We start from the raw sequence: 22,457 nt of genomic DNA, 5'->3' as shown, positions 1-22,457 counted from the left end.
GTAAATTGAATGGTGTAATTCAAAACCACAAAAAAAAAATGAAGAAACGTTATGGCTTTTGGAAGAAGGGTAGAAGGAAAGGAAATCGCAAAATATGAAAAATCACCAGGTCCTTAAGGAATTAAAGCGGCAATATTGGCTTTTAGGATTGCTCCAATAGGTAGCAATAGAGTTCCTATCATTTTCCTCTCTGGAAGGGCTATTTGCATATTTATACTGCCAGTGGAACATTGAATGGCCTATAAGTCTCCCTATGCCGACTTGACACTTTCCACTAAGAGCTTTATCTCTTAGCCCTTTGTTAAAGGGAACCTGTCATGTGAAAAAATGCTAATAATCTGCAGATATGGGGTTAATCTGCACTGGCTGACATCTGGCCCTAATCCTGAGCCTCTGTCAGTCAGTGCTGGGAGCGTAGTTACACCTGCCACTCTCTATACACAGAGCAGTGACTGAACCCGTGCCGGCACCACCTCTGTGACTGAAACGGGAAACCTGCCGGGAGGAAAAAGTTAATTTCCTCCCAGCAGCAGGGGTCTAAGTGTGGGCACCGGGCAAGTTCAAAACACTGTTAATCTGCAGATTAACGCCATATCTAGGTAAATAACATTTTTTTCACATGACAGGTTTATTTTAAAGTCTCTCACCCAGCCAACTAGATTTCACACTCTGCATTGATGATGGGTAAAAGCCCTGAAACACGTGTATTCAAATAGAGATCCTGGTTTGGCTTGTTATCCAAAGTCATGTGGCAAAGCCCTTTGACTTCTAGGTGTCACAAGTTTACCGTGACAGAGAGGGGCCAGAAGACCTGTCTGATTTCACGTACTCCTGCACTGATTAGAAGCACTTCACCATCATATTAAACAGTGCAGGTTTCTTCTAACAGTTCCGGGGTTAATCTGTTCAGTTGAGAGCTTCTGGAGCTTTCCTGCTTTGATGGTCTCAGCTGTTCAGCGTTGGCCACTCCCCACTGCTACATATACTCGCCTCTGGCGATCAGGGATTGCCAGTGTTAGTTTTATACTGCCTGGTTCTGGAGTTGGAGGTCTTTGTTGTTTGAGGAGGCGTTTGGTGTTTTATTCTAAAGACTGTTGCTTGGTGATTTGTCTGTGCGCATATCCTCATCCTCTCCTATTTGTTTTTTTGCTTCCTTTACTTCCCAGTGTTCCACTCGGTTGTTTGTGAGTGCATGTTTGTATGATTGGTATTTTCATTTATCCCTGTACGTCTTCCCTTGTTAGTTTGGTTTGTGTATTCTATTCTTATATACAACTACACCCCACTTCTCTAGGTGGGGAGGGGACAGATAAGGGCTGATTTAGAAGTTCAGCAAGGCATGTGGCCCCGGCGTCTTCACAATTAAAAGTAAACCAGGGACCAGGGATAGCTAGGGTTTCCCTAGCTTTAGGGATAGGGAAGGAGCCCCTAGCCCCGGGATATCAAACAACAGTGTCGTGACACTAGGATTGCTACCTCCAATAGGTGGCGCTAGACTTCCTGTTCTCATTCTCTCTAAAGTGAGTATTTGCATCCCTGTAATATAGTGATGTTTGATTTTTGTATATAACAAATGCAATTTCCACATGCATGGCCATGAATGTATATTCTGTTTACCCTAAATATAAATGCTGTGCTGTTTTTCATGGAGAGCAGAATATATCACTATGTTGGTCAGTAATTAAAACCATTGCAAGACTATAACTAATATGCAACTTAAGAAGCTTCACTAATGAGATGGTTTTAAATGTTATTAGTATTTGCCATCCCTGATTAATGAGTCAGTAGATCAGCAGCGAGCAGCTCATCCATAATAAGAAAAGGAAAGGGAAATTGTTAAAAAGAAAAAACACCAATTACATCCAATCATTGTACATCTGATACTTGTGCACTTGAGACATACAGTGTTTCAGCCATATTTTCAGTATGTGAAATATTTGTATCATCCACTTTAGATCCACACATTACTTCTATCAGTAAGGCTATGTTCACATGTTGCATTTTTGCTGTGTTTTTTTTTCTGCATCCAAAACCAGCTCCCTTGGTAGGAAAAATTCTGCCTTCAAAACGCCTGTTTTTCAGCATTTTTTGTGGCATTTTTGCTACATCTTTTTAAGCGTTTCACGGGTGTAGATTATATATTTGCTTTGTCTAAAGTACATGTTTAATAAAATTAGTTTTATTCACCAAAAATGCTTCAAAAATGCAGTGAAAACAGCAGAAAAATGCAATTGTGTTTTTTTGCTGAATTTTTTCACACTCTCATTGTTTTCAATAGGTGAAAAAATGCTGGAAAGAAAGAATTTACATAATGCAGATTTCAAAACCTCAGCAGTTTTCCAATTTAGTCAGGAAAAGAAAACAAGCGTGTGAATGTGATTTCTGATATCTCGTAGCTTTTGCTGGTACAGTAAAAAGCAACATTTAATTTGCATTAAAAAAAAGTAGAAAAAAACCCCTGCAAAAACGCAAGGTGTGAACATAGCCATAGAAGAAAATCTATTGTGTTTAACAATTCAAGTAAAGTGGATGTGATTTCATTAAAACTCCTGCTCACTGTGCGTTTAAAGACGCTGTTGAATTGCATAATTTTAGTGCGTTTTTTCTCCCCTATAGACTTCTATGGGGAGCCTAATAATGCAGCTGCATTTTTAAGTGCAGAATTCAAGCATTTCTACACCAAAAAAAGATATAAAAATTCTACATAAAATCTGAACCAAAAACACATACAAAGGCAGAAAATGCAGCAAAAAAAGCTTAGTAAAAACCCAATAATCAGTGCAGATTTCAAGGGTGTATTTTGGTGCAGACACCTGCAGAAAAAATGTAAGTGTAAAAAATGCATATGGGAACATGGCCTTACAGATACATATAACATTGTTTTTTTCCCATAGTAATTAATCATGTTGCTTTGTATATTCCCACAATAAAAGCATTTCTTGCATGATAAAGGAAAAGAGTGACTTACTGCTTGAGTACTATGAATTATCATCATTATATTCCAAAGTCACCCAAGTTTACTATACTTTTTTTAATGGATCCCACCAATTTAGGAGAAATTTTCCCAGAATATACATTTTAGAAAGGAATTATCACCAATTTGAGGTGACCAGTTTTTACTCTTATTTTATTCCCACTGCTTTGCTGAGTATTCAATTTTTTGGTATTTTTAAATCCATCAAACGGTTTCAGTAGCTTTTTTTATGTAGTGCTAGTTTTTTATGGTCTTTATTGATAACTGGATTCTCCGTGGGCATGTTATTAGGCTATTCTGTATTATTACCCTGTGAGCAACCCCCATTTGGTAACAATTATAAAAATTAGCACTGAATTAAAAGGACCATATCTATAGAACCGTATCGCGGATTTAATTAAAAAATATATACGTATACATGGGATCATCATAAAATCATAACAAAAACTGGCTGCTTTTGATTGATTGATAGATCCTCTTTAGAAGAAAATCTGTAACAAATCCTGCCCTACCGAACATTTTTCATAGTGGAATCCTATATACAGTTGAAGAGGTATACAGTATTATACGATATAAGCAAAGTCCACCTTATATTAGATATAGGTACTGTATAACTGCCTAACAAGTTATTATTGTTATATATTTTAATAGTAGATCCACATGCTAGTGATCAACCAGGATAAGGTTAAACTGTAAAATCAGTTAAGCTCAACATCGCTCTGGAGCCTTTCCACTGTGCCTGTATTGTCTGGATCATCGTCTAGCACCAGTGGGCACATTTATTCATCTGATCAGGAATCATTCAGAGTTAGGAAAAAGTGAAAAATAAATAAGTAATGAGGAAAAATGTACTTAAAATATTGCACCAGGAAGGAATAGAAAAGTCAACTCTTTCCTTCACACCAAAAATCCCCAACAAATGGTTTCCGGGTCCTATGCATGTGCGTTGGCCTACTGTCGACAACTGCAGATATTATTGTACCTAGTGTTTCAGTGATGCCATGATGTTAATAGCACTTAAAGGGGTTTTCCCACAAATAAAGTACACTTTCATTAATTTATCTTGTAATAAAAAAAAATTCCACAATTGGATGTATTGAAAAAAAATGTTCCTGTGCTGAGATAATCTTATAAATGTGCCCCTGCTGTGTACTGTGTAATGGCTGTGTCTGACCGTACAGGAACATGGTCTGAATGTACCATGTCTCCTGGGCAGGGGAGGAAGCAAGAGAGAGTATACAGACAGGACAGCACAGGATCACAGCTGATTCTTTTTGTGAAGCAAAACATTTCCCTGCCTGTTTTTAAGCAATGTTTTACTTCAAAGAAATAATATTGAGCTGTAATCCCGTGCTGTCCTGTCTGTATACTCTCTTTTGCTTCATTCTCTGCCCAGGAGATGTGGTATGATCAGACCATGTTCCTGCACGGTCAGACACAGACATTGCACAGTACACAGCAGGGGCACATATATAAGATTATCTTAGCACAGGAACATTTTTTTTAAACACATCAAATTGTGGAAATTATTATTATTCAAAGATCTATTGATTAAAATGTTAATTAAAGTTAACTGTGTTCATGGGAAAACCCCTTTCAAAATGGGGCCAAACCAAATCACTAGTAGATAATTTGGTTTTCCAACCTATTTGTTTTAAAAGAACTAATCATATAAAATATCTAAAAGAGTAATACTTTAATACTCCCATGTCAATTCAATACTGATGCTTCACTGACTCCTCGCCAGTCTCTGTTCTTTTGATTCCAGGAATGTTGACCTTAAAAACAGCTGATTGACATTGCATGCTGTCATTTAGTCTGTAATCTACAAGTACACCCAGATCCTTCTCTGCAAATGACTCTCCTAGTTTTACTCCTCCTAGAACATTAGATGCCTGCACACTATTAGTAACAAGATGCATAACTTACATAATTGTATGTATTATATATATAAAATTAATAAATATATTTAGAATACTAACCGGGACCTAACACCATTTATTGTATTTGAAAGTGGCTCATGACCTACATAAGATTGGAGACCTCTGCACTACAGGTTTCAATAGAAATCAATATAGCTGCCAGCCAGGAATAAAACTACATGGAAACATTGAGGTTTCAGCAAGTAAATGTGTTATTTTCTATATATCCTGAGGCAAATAGCATGATGAGCTTTTTCCCTCATTCATTTTAAAAAATAAAATACATTTCCAATAAAATAATTGATTAGGCAGAAATACAATATGTAAGAAATCAGAATTCAGGCTTCACTAATCAAATCGTATGGAAATGACTAGGATTGAATCCTAGAGATTCATATACTGGAATCTGAATTTCAATGAGTAGGGAAAGCCGACACTTCGTACTTCTTGAGAAACTGTGTTTATTGTAACTTTTTAATCCATGTGCTCAGACCACTGAACACACAGATCCTCAAACTCCTGACACTCAAAACTATGAATAAGGAAGTGTTTTCTGAAACGCGTGAGTGATTGAGGATCTGTGTTTCAGTGGTCTTAGCATATGGGTTAAAAAGTTACAATAAATACAGTTTCTCAAGAAGGACGGAGTGCCGGCTTTCCTTATTCATTGATATCAACATGCTTTGCTCAAGCTGTTGAGCACCCTGGTTGAATTGATTTCAGGTGTGGTGAGTCGTTTTGGCTTTTTTTGTGTTGGAAGCTGAATATGTTACAATTTTGTATAAAGCTAAAACAAATCTCCTCCTATTCTTTCTCTACAGCAAATATTCTGACGGTGATCATCTTATCTCAGCTTGTGGCCAGAAGACAAAAGTCCTCCTACAATTATCTCTTGGCTTTAGCTGCAGCGGATATTATGGTACTTTTCTTCATTGTGTTTGTGGACTTTCTTTTAGAGGACTTCATCCTTCACAAACAGATGCCTCAAGTACTGAACAAGTTGATTGAAGTCCTGGAGTTTTCTTCCATCCATACATCCATTTGGATTACAGTCCCATTAACCATTGATAGATATATAGCAGTTTGCCACCCTCTGAAATATCATACTGTTTCCTTCCCAGCTCGTACAAGGAAAGTTATTGTAAGTGTATACATCACTTGCTTTTTGACTAGCATCCCCTACTATTGGTGGCCCAACATCTGGACCGAGGATTACACAAGCACATCTCTACATCACATCCTTATCTGGATACATTGTTTCACAGTCTACTTGGTTCCATGTTCCATTTTCTTTGTTCTGAATTCCATCATCGTCTACAAGCTCCGTAGGAAAAGCAATTTTCGACTTCGAGGATACTCCACAGGAAAAACCACTGCTATTTTGTTTACAATAACATCCATCTTTGCCATCCTTTGGGCACCGCGAATAATTATGATACTTTACCATCTCTATGTATCTCCTATAGACAATAGTTGGCTTGTGCACATAGTAACGGATATCGCCAACATGTTAGCCCTTCTAAACACTGCAATTAATTTCTTTCTCTATTGCTTTATAAGTAAAAGATTTCGCACAATGGCCGCCGGGACACTCAAGGCATTTTTCAAGTGTCAGAAACAGCCGGTTCAGTTTTATACGAATTATAACTTCTCAATAACTAGTAGCCCTTGGATTTCACCTGCCAATTCTCACTGTATTAAAATGTTCGTCTATCAGTATGACAAGAACGGTAAACCGGTGAAAATTTCGCCGTGATGCGCTCACGTAATGTTGGTTTGAGAATATAGCTGATTGAAAAAGCTTGTTACAATTCTTTTTTTGCACTCAAGTGCGTAGGCGCTTTCCAAAGGCCATATCATTTGACGTCACCGTGGCAGAAAACGCGTGAGTGACGGTTGAAGTGATCTTGAGATCCAGGATGAGGCTAAGGGCACTAAGTGGAATGTATGTTTGAAGCCCGGCATTACTCCAGTAGATAATGTGACAGGAGTTTGAAGGTTTCACTTTACTTGCAGAATTATTTAGATTTATGCCATTTACATGAAGTAGTGCAATACAACGTTCTCGAGACTCCTCGAAAAGACACTCGATGGTGCTTAGTTTAACCAATAAATCCATAGAGTTAACAGCTACTTTCCTATATTCTATCTAACCAGGTGAATATTTGGGATTAGAAATATTAGTTAGCTATGTGATCTTGCATTACAAGATGTTACACTGATATAGCAACTAGAACATATGCTGTAAACCCACTGGAATGTTTGTATAGAATAATTAATGTTTTAGTATATTGCTTTTGGCAGCTTTTTGTTGATATGTCGGATGTGACAGTGTGTTTTGTATATGCTTTGACCTGCTACTTTATGCTGTACAATACCCAATGTAAGCTATGTGTGCATATGAGCTGCAGAAAATATTCAGCAGTGCAATCATCTGTACATTTTATCGACTTGAATTATTCATGAAGGTATTATTTAAAACAAGAGGGGAAAAGGACATTTACTTCAGTGCAATCCATTAATGTTGCCGCACTTTTCATTACTTCCTCTGGTGCATACACAGTACAATTTCGACTGGTTGTTAAACATGCCTTAGTAAGGTCAAAATCAATCTCTTTCTCTTTAATAGTGATTGCAAAAACACAAGCACAACGAGCAAAAATTAGCTTTTTTTTTCCACTGAGAACAATCTGCAATATCTATTCTAGGTGTATTTTTAGGATTATATATATTTTTTACTATTCTTATTATTAAAAGTTGAAACATAAGGGCTAACTATGATCTTAGCCCTTAAAGTGGGACAGCCACAATTAATTTGTACAGTTTTCTTTCGAAGTCAGGTTTAATATGTGCACATTGCATTTGTTCCAAAAAAAATACTTTTGACATTTCATTCTTTTTGCTTCTCATCCACGGGCGATACATCGATGATTGCTTTTCTAGGTGTATATATAACAGCTTGCTCTGGAGTAAAGAAAAATAGACATAAAAAAGTTGGAAATTCCTGCTATAGGCCTTACTTTATAGCTATATTTTAGGCCTTATATTGTGCTATAGGTCTTACAGTACCTTATGTGCAATCTATAGACCTTACCATTTAGGCCTTACATTACTGTATCGGCATACTCTGCCTTTTACTTTTTTGTTTTCACTTATATTATTGATTTGAGCTCTTTTTACCTTTTGCTCCTTACCAATCATATATTTTTTACTTACAACCATTTGGGAATGGTTTTTGGGCAAAACAATTTGGTAATGTAATATTTATAGGAGCCTTCTTTTAACCCTATTGCAACTTTACTGTAGTTCTGTATATTCTTAATCTTTTTACAGTTTTAGTTATTTGTGGGCATACTTTGAAGAGCAAATTAGCGCTGTAAGTTTCAATGGTTAACTTATTATTACTTGCGTTATAGCTTTAGTACATAATATGTGCTGCAAACCAAAATAGTGAAATGCACTTTGAAATATGTAGTTAAAAAGCCACTGGTAATGTGTTTGTTGTGGATGTTAGATAAATAATTTAACAATTCTTAAAGTGACTGTTCAGTCGTGAGTTTAAACAAGATGTGTAAGGCAGTATTGGAATAGCTGCTATTATTTTTGTTTTTCCTGAAAACTAGCACCTTCTTTGCATTTTAGCTCACTCATTAGGGCAGAGTTGTGATCTGTGACTACAGTTTTAACTACAGTGCCTACAGAAAGCCTGAAATAGTCTGAGACACACCCCCTGTGTGTTATGATTGGTTGAGGATGCTGTTGTCTGCCTCCTCACAGAGGCTCTGGCTTTTCTGATTGGCTGATGTGTATAAACACAAGCTAGCAGTGCACTGAAGGCAAAATGATAATAAAGAGACTATTAAACTGCCAGTGACATATACTAATTATATGTCCACTAATTATATGTCCACATCATCTAGTAGAGGCAAACATGTTCTAACTGGTGTGTATTGACATAAAATGTAGAGAGAAGAGTGGAAGGGGATCCAGCAGCTGCAAAAATTATGTAAGTTAAAAGATCAAAATTTTTAGAACATTAAAGAAGCACTCCCATCAAAGGTTTTATCCTCTTAATATATTGAAATCATCATATTATATAGCACTGTGGACTTACAATTGCTCATTTTGCCTTTCTACCTAGTAAATTCTTCTCTTTTCTCTGCTCTATGTAGAATCAAGAAGTCTCTATTCCCAGAAAAAAATCATTGCCCTCTTCAAGTCCTGACTCAGCTGCTACACTCCTCCTCCTGCCATGGACCTTTGCAGTGATTTATGACTCATACAGGGGAATATTGACCTCCTGTTTCTACATAGAGTTTAGAAGGATTCAGCTAGTCAGTTTTTAATCACGTGATGTTATAGACCTAATGGAAAAGAGAAGAATTAACTGGGTAGAAAGGCAAAATGAGCAATTGTAAATACACAGTGCCATATAATATGATGATTGCAATATATTAAGAGGATAAAAACTTTGATGGGAGCGCTTCTTTACAACCAAGGGAAAACTAAAATCATAATGAATGAGAATAAAGATAGTGGCACCAGGTCTACGCTTGTCACTCGAAACGCATAGACCTGGTGTCTCTCTCTTATTCTCATTTCTTATGATTTTATTTTTCCCTTGGTTTTAATGTTCTATTAAATGTTATGTCTTAACTTACCTAATTTTTGCGGTTGCTGGATCCCCTTCCACGCTTTGTATCATCCAGGAACTGAATTGGGGTCTCTGTGCACCACACGCATTATGGAAAACCTCCTATACCGGTGAGCTGATGTTTTTGCTTTTTTTCTTATTACTATAAAATGCCTGATACCAATGATAATCGGTACCATAAAAGTGCACATAAAACATTGTGAGTGGCATTGAAATACTGGCAATAATGCATTTTGCAAAAAAAATATACCCACCCATGTAAGTAATATATTGTCTAATAACATCAACATCTCACCTTCAGCAGCAAACAATTGTATGTTCCATTTCCCCCATGAGCGCTAACGAACCGTCACACCCATGTCCTTTACTGATGGAATATAAGCTATTAGACAGCGTTATAGGGGCCGTATTTATGTAAGAGAATGTGAATGTTATCTAGATGTAAATACTTATTACATTCAGTGCAATATATCACTGCACTGCCGACAATTTTTGTAAACCGTATAACCTAGTAATTATAAATGATGTATCTATACTTTAATTTGATTCTGTATAAAATAGGAATGTAAAAGAAAAATTACTATATGATGTGCAATTTTACCGAGATGGAATGCAATCTTATAAAAACCTTGACTAGTCTCTTTCTTTCTTCTTACAGATTTCATAGATACATTTTTTTTGTATTGAATATATTTAAGTGTTTTAAACAATTTTTTTTTTTTCGAGGATTTTAGCTTGAAAACATTCTCCTTAGAGAGACTTTTATTAATTTCAGGGAATTTAGGGCTTAAGTATGTTGCCTGTTTTCACTTGTGTGAGCTTAGTAGTATGTCTGGAATTACAATTAAAATCTACTTTTCTAATAGAATTTGAGTAATAGTTGTCTTATTTCCTTATAATTAACAGAAGATCCTGCTTCAAATATTATAAAATGGTTTATCTGTAAACAGGCATGGACTGGCCCACTGGAGAACCGGAAAATCCTCCAGTGGGCCCCTGTGAAAGAGCAATACAATACAAAGAGCAATATGAGCAATACAACTGAACAATCTACCCAGTTCATTGATATATAAATTTGTGATTGAGGATAATGTAACATTTGTATGTTATAAAGTGGGGCCTTGGAGTTACTTACTGGTGGGCCCTTGGCACCCCAGTCCGACACTGTCTGCAAATCATTTAGAGGCTCTCCCCTGCTCCAGAGGACATCACATGTCTATGAATTATAAGGACATGCCATTGACATCAATAAAAAGTGGTTTAGCTAGCCATGTACTGTAACTGCGGAATAAGACTACACAAAGGATTTGTTTAATAATCAAAAATGTGGAAATATAGGGATGAGAATTAGAGGAAGATATAAGCCCCATAGTAGGACTAAATGTATTAGGGACTACCGAAGTACATAATATAGAAGACAAAGAAAAGAAAAAACTTCGAAAAAACGTCCAATAGTAGAAAATTTATATACTTTATTAGCAAAAAAGGAAATACAAATGGATCACAATAAGAATATAAAAACACAAGAGGAGGGAAACATATGTGCGAGCAAGGACGAACGGCTAGCATAGACAAAGAGCAACCTCATGAGTAACACTTATAACAAAAAAATGCAGATCATGAATCTATATATCCAGTAATAGAAGGTCAATGGAAAAGTTGGGGTTAATTAATTCTGGTCACAGGTATCTAAATACCTTAATAAACAGCATGTCAAAACCATCCCAATATTAAACCCTTGGGGATGTAATGTAATTGTGGTTTGACAAGAGAACTTGAGTAATATCACAGTATAATATGGATAGAACATTTGACCAGCGAAATTGCCCCAACCAAAGGTAACTCAAGCAGAGGTAAGTATTATTCAAAGTCTATGTAGAAATTGACAATGTGGGCGCTGAAAGGATATAATAAATAGGTGCAAGTACTAATCATTATATCTAGTAAGCCATCTGCAGATGTACCAGTCCAGATCTACAACTAATATCCCCAAAAGGGGAAAAGGGGGGGGGATGATAAATACATGTGTATCAAAATCAAAGTCAGATGTAAATGCAGCTATCATGGAGAAAAATGACAGAATCTGCAGTCTAGCAGCAAATCCCACGTGTGGGTCACATACTCACAATGTAGGGCTGGAGCTGAAGCCTCGTGCTCACACACCACCCTCTACCCTACGCGCGTTTCGGCTGGGGATGCCTTCATCAGGTCATTTTCCCCTTGAAAAACGTGCGTAGGGGCACGGGATTTTGAATCAGCAGTGCAGACACGCAGGGTAGGTAAACGTGATATGGAGATTTCTCCATTCTGTGACTAGCATTATGTTTAACTACCTTTGAGTTTGAATTTGGGACCTGGCATTTTTAGCATGCTCTATGAAATTCGTGTTTTAATAATAGAAACTATTTTCTGCCTATATCCTGAGTCTCTTCAATATTATATATGCAATATGCAACTTATAGGCACAACTGTGATGTAGGGTATATGGCAGATATCGAGTGCTGTGTGACTTATTAGGCCCTTTGAATCCTCTTTCCTCTTTCCTCCCTGCTCAACTGTGACTTGCACTGCATTTTCTGTGGAACCTTTATCCGGACCTCGCTTTAAAACTTTATGGGTAACTTTACTCTTGCTCTGATGTTCAAATGATCACAGTTCTCTTACTGTATTTGTATGTTTAATATTTAATAAAATTGGGTTTATCTTTAAAACTACTGACTCTTTTTGGATCTTATCATGACTCTTAGGTGTCATATTGTAGAATTTATGAGTCTTGATCCACAATGAAAGCTGTTGCCCTCAACTAGTTTTGGTTCTATTTATACAACCTTCTGTAGACAGACCCTGCAGTCATTCTCAATCAGTCTTCAACTTCTCACCAACCTACATTTATATATTTTGGTAAGGAGTAGAAGTAGTAAGAAAATGATTTTTTATAGTCTGGGTACAAATACACTGTCATACCCGCAGATGGCGCACGTGGTTCGTGGAACTACTGTGCCACACGGCAGGCTTAACTAGGAAGGGGTATAGCTAAGTAGCTACCTAGTGTTCACTGGAGCTTCAGGTCAAGCTTGAGCTGAAGGGAGCCGCCAGGTACCACTCCAAGGCAGTACCCGGTACTGCAGCTGCTGACCCCAAGGGCCAAGTTCGCTGACACAGATACGGACTCGGGCTCCATTCAGACTATTAATTTCTGGATCCTCTGGCAGAACGGTTACTGACACTGACACAGACTCAGGCTCCATTCAGACTACTAGGATCTGGATCCTCTGCATAATGGGTACTGACATGGAATCTCAGACAGGGCTGATTCGGAGACTGGTTTTAGCAGTCCGGATAGGATTACATGGATAGGCATACGTTCAGACACATGGGTCTCGGCTATAGCTTCAGGTACCGCCAGAGCGGCTTCAGGGTTCAGGACTGGCCACACAAGGGCCAGGGGACCTAACAACTCCCTAGTTCTACTACACACTAAGGAAACAATATTGCTTCGGCTCCTCCATATTGAGGAAGGTGCCTTTTATACTAAATGCCTCCCAGCGATTGACTGGGGGCATTTTACTATGTGTGTACAATGACCCTTTAAGAGCAGGGGAGAGAGCACTAGGCGTGCCGCCGAGGAGTGCGACACGCACAGCACAAAGAAGCAGGGAGCACACTGGGGACCACGCAGCACGGCCGGAGTGGTGAGTATGCCAGCGACCCTGCATGAAGGGGGAAGGGGAACTATGTAGGGGGGCCACCAATAGCGCTACACACTGGGGCCTTCACAAACAAAGCAAACCCATACTAGTTAAAATGGACACCTGCATACCTTTTACAATTAATACATATGACAATAAATAATCTGTGCTCCTGGATGCCATAAACTGGGACCCATTGGTACATATACTTAGGCCCTGAATGATTGCAAGCTGCTTTAGCACATTATTGCAGTGTAGACAAACACCACATTGGACCACTGAGGCATGGGAGCACCTGGAGATTTAATAGCATTTTAACAATTACAAATAAACTTTATCACCAGAAATTATGCATGCACAGGGATGACTATATAAAGAGAATTCATCCAAGTCCAGACACTCCTTGACGAAGAAAGACAAACATTTCCGAAATGCGTTGGAGAAGTTCTGGACTCCCGCCATCAGAGACCACTACTAGTAATGAGCGAGCATGGTCTGTTAAACCTTTCAGCGAGCATGCTCAGGTGCTCGCCGAGTATCTTTAGCGTGCTCGGGTGTTATGTTTGAGTCATCCTGTGTGCATGATTTGCGACTGTTTGACAGCTTTAATACATGTGAGGAATGTCTAAGAAACAAGCATTCCTCACATGTATTAAAGCTGTCAAACAGTCGCAAATCATGCAGACAGAGTGACTCAAACATAACACCCGAGCACGCTGAAGATGCTCGGCGAGCACCCGAGCATGCTCGTAAATCTCGAGTAACGAGCATGCTCGCTCATCACTAGCCGATACCAAACAGGCTGTGATTGTACCAGGAGCTTTCTCTTTCTCCTATTCCTTGCTACTGGCTATAGAATGACTCCCTTTCTTTTATGCAAGATTTTCTCCAACATTTGCAGTCCTAACAGGTTCGTACCTTCGGTTTTGCCAACTAAACTGGACATCAGGGTAATTATGCAAATCACACTGTGATCAAACTCTGATCAGAGTTTGATCAGAGTGTGATTAATTGATTAAATTTTCTCGGATGAGTAGAAGATGGAGAGAAAAATTTCTCCATCTTCTCCATTCTGTCAGTCCGTGGAAATTGGACTACGCTCAGATGTCATCCAAGCTTAGTCCAATGGTTTCCACAGTCTCATTGACCCTTACTGCCAAATACGATCTGATAATTATCGGATGTAACTCAAGCATCTTGCGATTTTTTCCTTGGACCGACCGAAAGAATAAAGTCATCTAATCACATATACCGCACAAGGAAAATATCGGACATGTGCACTGCCTCATTGAATAACATGAGGAAAAGTGGATACCACTGGTCCAATTATTATTGCGCAAGAGCCAGAAGGGTCACAAATAATGGAATCCATGAGCACAAATTATTTTATTGCCCTTTTTCTTTTTTAAGTTTGTTACCATGGAAACATCTATGTCTGGCCAGGAGCTGTATACACAAAACGGGAAAATATTCTTAACAAAGTCTAATTGCACTTTTGATTACTCATTTCTTTTATCCGCTTTGCAACAATGATTGCAAATGTGGACCTAGACTTTAATATACATAGCAAGTGTAAATTGTGTCATGACCCTTAATATGTTTAAAGATCGTAATGACAAAGTCATTACAAACCCCTTAATTAACAATGGGATAGGCATGAATATTAAATTCTTGTTGCCTATAGTAACCAATCAAGCTCTGATTTCCGCTACATGCAACAAGACCATTTTTTTTTCTCTAAAGCAATTTTCATACATGGTTCCTAAAGTTTATTATAGGAATTGTGTATGCATGTTCACGTCCCGGTCGCCTGGGGATAAGGCAACAAGTTCAGCATCCTAATTACATTAATACAAAGAAGAAATAAATCGCTTGAGAAGTCGCAGTTCAACTGCACTGTTTTGTAACATTTTAATTCAGACCCTCACGAGACGCTTTGTGACTACAATCCCCTCTGTCTTTCAGTTTTTGAAAAGCGGCTACTCAATGACAGTACATTGTATGCCTTACTCTGGGTTAAGCATCCTTCGAGGATGTGCAGCTCGTGAGATTTAAAGAAAATGGGCAGAATGTAATACTAAACTGAGAATATTTTTGCTACATTTTTGCTCTTGTTCTCAAGGTTAAATTAATTATCTTTGTGTTTATTAAAGGTATTTTGTTATGTGTTTATGTTCCAGTTGTCCTCGCCAGTCCTTCAGCATCAATCTTTCATGTGACCTCTGCAGCCAATCACTGGCCCCATTGGTGATGTCGGCATGGACAACACACAAGTCCAGTGATTGTCTGCACAGATCATGTCAATGATGGATTTAAAAAATTGCTGTAAGACTGTCAGGAATGACAGGAAAGGAAGCACTGGTGTTAAGTGGAGAAGATGTCTGAACACTCTGAAGACTCCTGATATAATATTTAGTGTTTTATGTACTGTACATATACTCATGTAGGATGCAGTTTCCTGTGATTCAGGGGTGACAGGGTTAACTGAAATGCCAGCCCTTGGTTTGGGAACAGTTAAGTGGGCACTAGGAACTGAGTTCCTGTTTCTAGGCAGTTGGTAAGAATGTTCTAAAGAAGAAGTAATCTCCATACTGCAGACCAGCAAAGTTCTGGGTTGTGTGCAGAAGAGAAGAGATAGAGCAATCTGGAGTACTCAGGTAGCAAGTCCTGAAAGCAACCAACTAAAGAGAGACAGAAGTTCCTCATACAGCAGGCAAGTGGGCACCTATAGATTAGTGATTACTATATCCAATATCCAAAAAAAATCAAGAAAATCACATTGTATAAATTAGATAAATGTATTTGCATTTTGCAGTGAGAAATAAGTATTTGATCCCCTACAAACCATTATGAGCTCTGGCTCCTACAGACCAGTTAGACACTCCTAATCAACTCGTTACCTGCATTAAAGACAGCTGTCTTACATAGTCACCTGTATAAAAGACTCCTGTCCACAGACTCAATCAGTCAGACTCTAACCTCTACAACATGGGCAAGACCAAAGAGCTTTCTAAGGATGTCAGGGACGAGATCATAGACCTGCACAAAGCTGGAATGGGCTACAAAAGCATAAGTAAGACGCCGGATGAGAAGGAGACAACTATAGGTGCAATAGTTAGAAAATGGAAGAAATACAAAATGACTGTCAATCGACATCGATCTGGGGCACCATGCAAAATCTCACCTCGTGGGGTATCCTGATCATGAGGAAGGTGAGAGATCAGCCTAAAACATGGGGGAAACTTGTTAATGATCTCAAGGCAGCTGGGACCACAGTCAACAAGAAAACTATTGGTAACACATTACACCTTAAAGGTTTAAAATCCTGCCTGCAAGGTCCCCGTGCTCAAGAAGACACATGTGCAGGCCCATCTGAAGTTTGGCAATGAACACCTAGATGATTCTGTGAGTTATTGGGAGAAGGTGCTGTGGTCAGATGAGACAAAAATTGAGCTCTTTGGCATTAACTCAACTCGCCGTGTTTGGAGGAAGAAGAAGGATGAGTACCACCCTAAGAATATCGTCCCAACCATGAAGCATGGTGGGGGAAACATTATACTTTGGGGATGCTTTTCTGCAAAGGGGACATGATGACTGCACTGTACTGAAGGGAAGATGGATGGGGTCATTTATTGAGAGATTTTGTCCAACAACCTCCTTCCCTCAGTAAGAGCATTGAAGATGGGTCATGGCTGGGTCTTCCAGCAAGACAATGACCCAAAACATACAGCCAAGGCAACAAAGGAGTGGCTCAAAAGGAAGCACAGTAAGGTCATGGAGTGGCCTAGCCAGTGTCCAGACCTTAATCCCATAGAAAACTTATGGAGGGAATTGAAGATCCGAGTTGCCAAGCAACAGCCTCAAAATCTTAATGATTTAGAGATGATCTGCAAAGAGGAGTGGACCAAAATTCCTCCTGACATGTGCGCAACCCTCATCATCAACTACAAAAAACATCTGACTGCCAACAAGGGTTTTGTATTAACTGTTGTTTGCCAGAGAGATCAAATACTTAATTCTCACTGCAAAAGCAAAAAAATGATCTAATTTATACAATGTGATTTTCTTGATTTTTTTTTGGATATTCTCTCTCTCAATGTTAAAATTAACCTACCTTTAAAATTATAAACTGTTCAGGTCTTTGTCAGTGGGAAAACTTACAAAAACAGCAAGGGATCAAATACTTATTTCCCCCACTGTACATCAGAATCCCGTTTTGCGAAGGGGTGCGGTTGCAAGCCTCGACAGGACCCACGAACGTGCAGAAAAGCGCAATGTGAAAGCTCCCTTACTGTCTTCTACATGTGGCTGTGGTAGCAGAGCTGTATGAGATAATCAATAAATAGATAGATACTGCTATGAGAGGAAGAGTGGACTTATGAAACATCACATTAAAATGCTGTAGGACATAAGGGTGTATGTTAAATGGAGGAGATCCATACAGCTTCCATGGGTTCGCTTAAAGAGAATATTTTACCAGTTTTTGCTACACCATCTGAGAGCAGCATAATGTAGGGGTAGAGATCCTGATTCCAGTGATGTATCAGTTACTGGGCTGCTTGCTGCAGTTTTAATAAAATCACTGTTTTCCCTCCTGCAGATCTAGCAGTTCTCTGACTGCTGAGCTCTGTATAACCCCACCCACATCACTGATTGGCAGCTTTCTGTGTACACTATGCATAGGCAGAAAGTAGCCAATCAGTGGTGGGGGTGGGGTTATACAGAGCTCATGAATATACAACAGACAGCATATTTACTAGTCCTGTAGTGATAATCTCCTGCTGATAAATCAGTAATTTTATCAAAACTACAGCAAGCAGCCCAGTAAGTGACATATCGCTGGAATCAGGGTTTCTGTCTCATTATGTTACTCTCACATTAAGTGGCAAAAAACGGGTGATAGATTCCTTTTAGGGGCCGGTTTTCTCCTCCTCATGGGTGTCCTTCTCCTCCAGTGTTGCCAACTTGATTTTTCAATTTTTTCTGGACAGCTTATACAAAAATTACATACAGCCAACATGTTTTACTGACACATTGGAAAATCATAGTAAACCGTTAAGGAATGCATGTCTACCACACAAAAATTCAGTTATGAAAACTTTAGCTGCATTCACTGTAAAATGATGGTGATAACTACAGTCATAATAATCTGTACAAGCTGCTCCAGCTTCCAGACAATTTATTGGACCCATTACTTTTATTATTTTTATGTATAGGGGGATAAAAGTTCCCTTTTTTATGGAACGTCCAGGAATTTCTGGATGGTTATCAGCTCGGTATTACTATATGGTCACCCTTCCGCCATGTTGCCATAGCATGTTCTTGCTAACTGGATCCCAACAATTAGCATCACATTCTCTTGACAGGAGAGTAATCCCTGACATTCCAATCCTCATGGCGTTCACTTTAACATCCTGACAATTTAGTTGTTTTCAGATCATTGGATTTTCGAATATTTCAAAAGAGAAAAATGCAGCTATTTCTGTAGCACAGCATGACCGCACCATTACTTCTTTTAGACTCCTGAGGCAGCCACGTGTGTTGGTGCATTTGAAGGACTGTCACTGAGAGGTTGGTCACAGTCTCCAGAGTTCTGCCGGCTGTAGACTGTGGTTAAATGTATGAATAGAATCACAGAGGAGGTCATTTGCAATGGATGAAATTTCTTTTTAGGCTCATTTATGTCAAATAGCATCTCAATTGCTGTGAAGTCTGTGGCTTTCGGAATGAATAATAACTTTTGCAGAGTTGTGTATAAGGACTATGAGCAGGGACGGAGATAGGAGGACTATTGAGTCCTGAGTGCTGGGTGCCAGGGTAGTTACCGACAAACCTCTTAGTCTTTTTAAAGAAGCACTCCTCCTCCCATCAAAGTTTTTATCCTCTTAATATATTGCAGTCATCATATTATATAGCGCTGTGGACTTACAATTGCTCATTTTGCCTTTCTACCCAGCTAATTCTTCTCTTTTCTCTGCTCTATGTAGAAACAGGTCCATAAGTCTCTTTTCCCCTCATGAGTAATCCCCCTCTTGAACTCCTGACCCAGCTACTGCCTCCTCCCCCTTGCCAGTGACTTATGACTCATACAGGGAAAATCGACTTTCTGTTTCTACATAGAGCTTAGATGGATTCAGCTAGTCAGTTTTTAATCACATGATATCATAGTCCTAATAGAAAAGAGAAGAAATAACTGGGTAAAAAGGCTAAATGAGCATTTTTTTTATATACAGTACAGACCAAAAGTTTGGACACACCTCATTTAAAGATTTTTCTGTATTTTAATGACTATGAAAATTGTACATTCACACTGAAGGCATCAAAACTATGAATTAACACATGTGGAATTATATACTTAACAAAAAAGTGTGAAACAACTGAAAATATGTCTTATATTATTGGTTCTTCAAAGTAGCCACCTTTTGCTTTGATGACTGCTTTGCACACTCTTGGCATTCTCTTGATGAGCTTCAAGAGGTAGTCACCGGAAATGGTTTTCACTTCACAGGTGTGCCCTGTCAGGTTTAATAAGTGGGATTTATTGCCTTATAAATGGGGTTGGGACCATCAGTTGTATTGTGCAGAAGTCAGGTGGATACACAGCTGATAGTCCTACTTAATAGACTGTTAGAATTTGTATTATGGCAAGAAAAAAGTAGCTAAGTATAGAAAAAAGAGTGGCCATTATTACTTTAAGGAATGAAGGTCAGTCAGTCCAAAAAATTGGGCAAACTTTGAAAGTGTTCCCAAGTGCAGTTGCAAAAACCATCAAGCGCTACAAAGAAACTGGCTCACATGAGAACTGCCCCAGGAAAGAAAGACCAAGAGTCACCTCTGCTTCTGAGGATAAGTTTATCCGAGTGACCAGCCTCAGAAATCGCAGGTTAACAGCAGCTCAGATTAGAGACCAGGTCAATGCCACACAGAGTTCTAGCAGCAGACACATCTCTACAACAACTGTTAAGAGGAGACTTTGTGCAGCAGGTCTTCATGGTAAAATAGCTGCTAGGAAACCACTGCTAAGGACAGGCAACAAGCAGAAGAGACTTGTTTGGGCTAAAGAACACAAGGAATGGACATTATACCAGTGGAAATCTGTGCTTTGGTCTGATGAGTCCAAATTTGAGATCTTTGGTTCCAACCACCGTGTCTTTGTGCGACGCAGAAAAGGTGAATGGATGGACTCTACATTCCTGGTTCCCACCGTGAAGCATGGAGGAGGAGGTGTGATGGTGTGGGGGTGCTTTGCTGGTGACACTGTTGGGGATTTATTCAAAATTGAAGGCATACGGAACCAGCATGGCTACCACAGCATCTTGCAGCAGCATCCTATTCCATCCGGTTTGCTTTTAGTTGGACCATCATTTATTTTTCAACAGGACAATGACCCCAAACACACCTCCAGGCTGTTCAAGGGCTATTTGACCAAGAAGCAGAGTGATGGGGTGCTACGCTAGATGACCTGGCCTCCACAGTCACCAGACCTGAACCCAATCGAGATGGTTTGGAGTGAGCTGGACCGCAGAGTGAAGGCAAAAGGGCCAACAAGTGCTAAGCATTTCTGGGAACTCCTTCAAGATTGTTGGAAGACCATTTCCAGTGACTACTCTTGAAGCTCATCAAGAGAATGCCAAGAGTGTGCAAAGCAGTCATCAAAGCAAAAGGTGGCTACTTTGAAGAACCTAGAATATAAGACATATATTCAGTTGTTTCACACTTTTTTGTTAAGTATATAATTTCACATGTGTGACACCCCAGGGGTCTGGTTGCCACAGTGATAGAGATATTATGTCTGAGAGCAGGTGGGAGGTCTCTTGGTCAGGGATCCTATGCATGCCACACCTCCTGCCCAGTCCTGGGAGGGGAAGAACTTCCCCTATATAAACCTAGGGCTGAGGCAGGGTTAGGGAGTAGAGAAGAAGTAGAGAAGAGAAGCAGCATAGGAAGAAACAACAGGAGCTCTGTGGGAGCAGTGCTACAAGGAGTCAGGGGCTGGCAGCTGCAGAGCTCGCCCTGACTGAGAAGTTATCACCGGACCCGGAGTCCGAGGCTGTGGGGACTAACTCCTATCCAGCAGCAGAAACCGACCGGCAGGGGATTGCAGGTCCTCTGGCCCAGAAACCCGAAGGCACGGTCACACGTGTGGGACCAGCACCGCCGTCGTGGAGCGAAAGCTACTAGAAGGCCCCGAGTCACCGGCCATACGGGTGAGCACCACACGGTACACTCAGGGACGTGGGCTACTTATACCCGCCTCTAGCAAGGTAGCCAGAAGAGTATCGTTAGTTTGGGAGGCCTACAACTCCGCCTGGCCAGGGGAGATCCCATCTGCTCAAGGACTGACCAGGCCCCAATCGCTAGCCAGTACTCCGGGAGGGTCTATCTTTGTCACCAGTAAAGACCCTGAACTACACCGTACCGTCTCCGAGTGGTTCCTGCTACCCCCATCATCCACGTCGGCTGCCCTGAGGCCATACCCCTCCCGTTGGGGGTTATACTATCACGCTGCACAATCCTACCACCGGCCTCAGCGGTCTGCCCTGCAGCAGCAGCTCCTTCGCTGCATTCAACGGGTGGCGTAGTCGTACAACATCTACCACTAATACAGCGCCACTTAGTCTGACTCCCTGGGCACGGACCGGGTCACCGCCACGAGACTACAACCCTCAACAGATCCGGCTCCGGGTAAGCTCCCGCGTGCGCAACGCTGCGCGACACAGGCCCAGGGGTGCGTCAACTTTGGCGTAGTCGGCAGGATTTTGTGCCCGCAACCACCGGGTACTGCGTGCCTGAAAAAGACTGTTCAAACTTACCAGTGGTGAAGATTCCCGCCATCCGGCACCATTTTCAGCCTTCTTCCCGCCTTCCGTGGAGTTTTCCCGCCGTTGGACGCCATCTTGAAGACGCCGCGCGGGAAGAAGAGGGGCGTGGACTCCAAAAGCGCGCGAGAACTGAAGCCCCGCCTCACGTCCAGACGTCGCGTAAGGTCCTGGAAGGAGCCCAGCAGACGCTGACGTCACAGGAGCGCGACGGAAGGTCCTCAACCCTGACGATCCACTGCGGAGCCGCGGCCTACGGAAGAGGATCATCGCAAGGTAGGCCACGGTCCACTAGGGGGGAGAAGGATGTCGGATACGGAGGAGAGCTTCACCGCTTCAACCCCCGCCAGCGCCACCGCCGTTGCGGTCATGCCTTTCACCATGCCCTATATCCCGGGG

The 22,457-nt window shown here is 40.3% G+C and overlaps 1 protein-coding gene across 1 annotated transcript in view; it reads left to right on the top strand.

Moving 5' to 3' along the window:
- GPR139 (G protein-coupled receptor 139) overlaps positions 1–9,339 on the top strand; it is a 174,630-nt gene extending 165,291 nt beyond the window's left edge. The window contains exon 2 of the mRNA XM_073645724.1: positions 5,718–9,339. Coding sequence (XP_073501825.1) covers positions 5,718–6,652 — 935 coding nt within the window. The 3' untranslated portion in view covers positions 6,653–9,339. The remainder of the gene's footprint in view (positions 1–5,717) is intronic.
- The last annotated feature ends 13,118 nt before the right edge of the window (positions 9,340–22,457 follow it).

This window comes from Phyllobates terribilis, unplaced genomic scaffold, assembly GCF_046119375.1.
Source record: "Phyllobates terribilis strain yellow unplaced genomic scaffold, ASM4611937v1 Scaffold_9__5_contigs__length_417890890, whole genome shotgun sequence".
Lineage (NCBI taxonomy): Eukaryota > Metazoa > Chordata > Amphibia > Anura > Dendrobatidae > Phyllobates > Phyllobates terribilis.
Note: the sequence above shows the minus strand (reverse complement) of the source record. Positions and strands in the feature narration are given on the sequence as shown.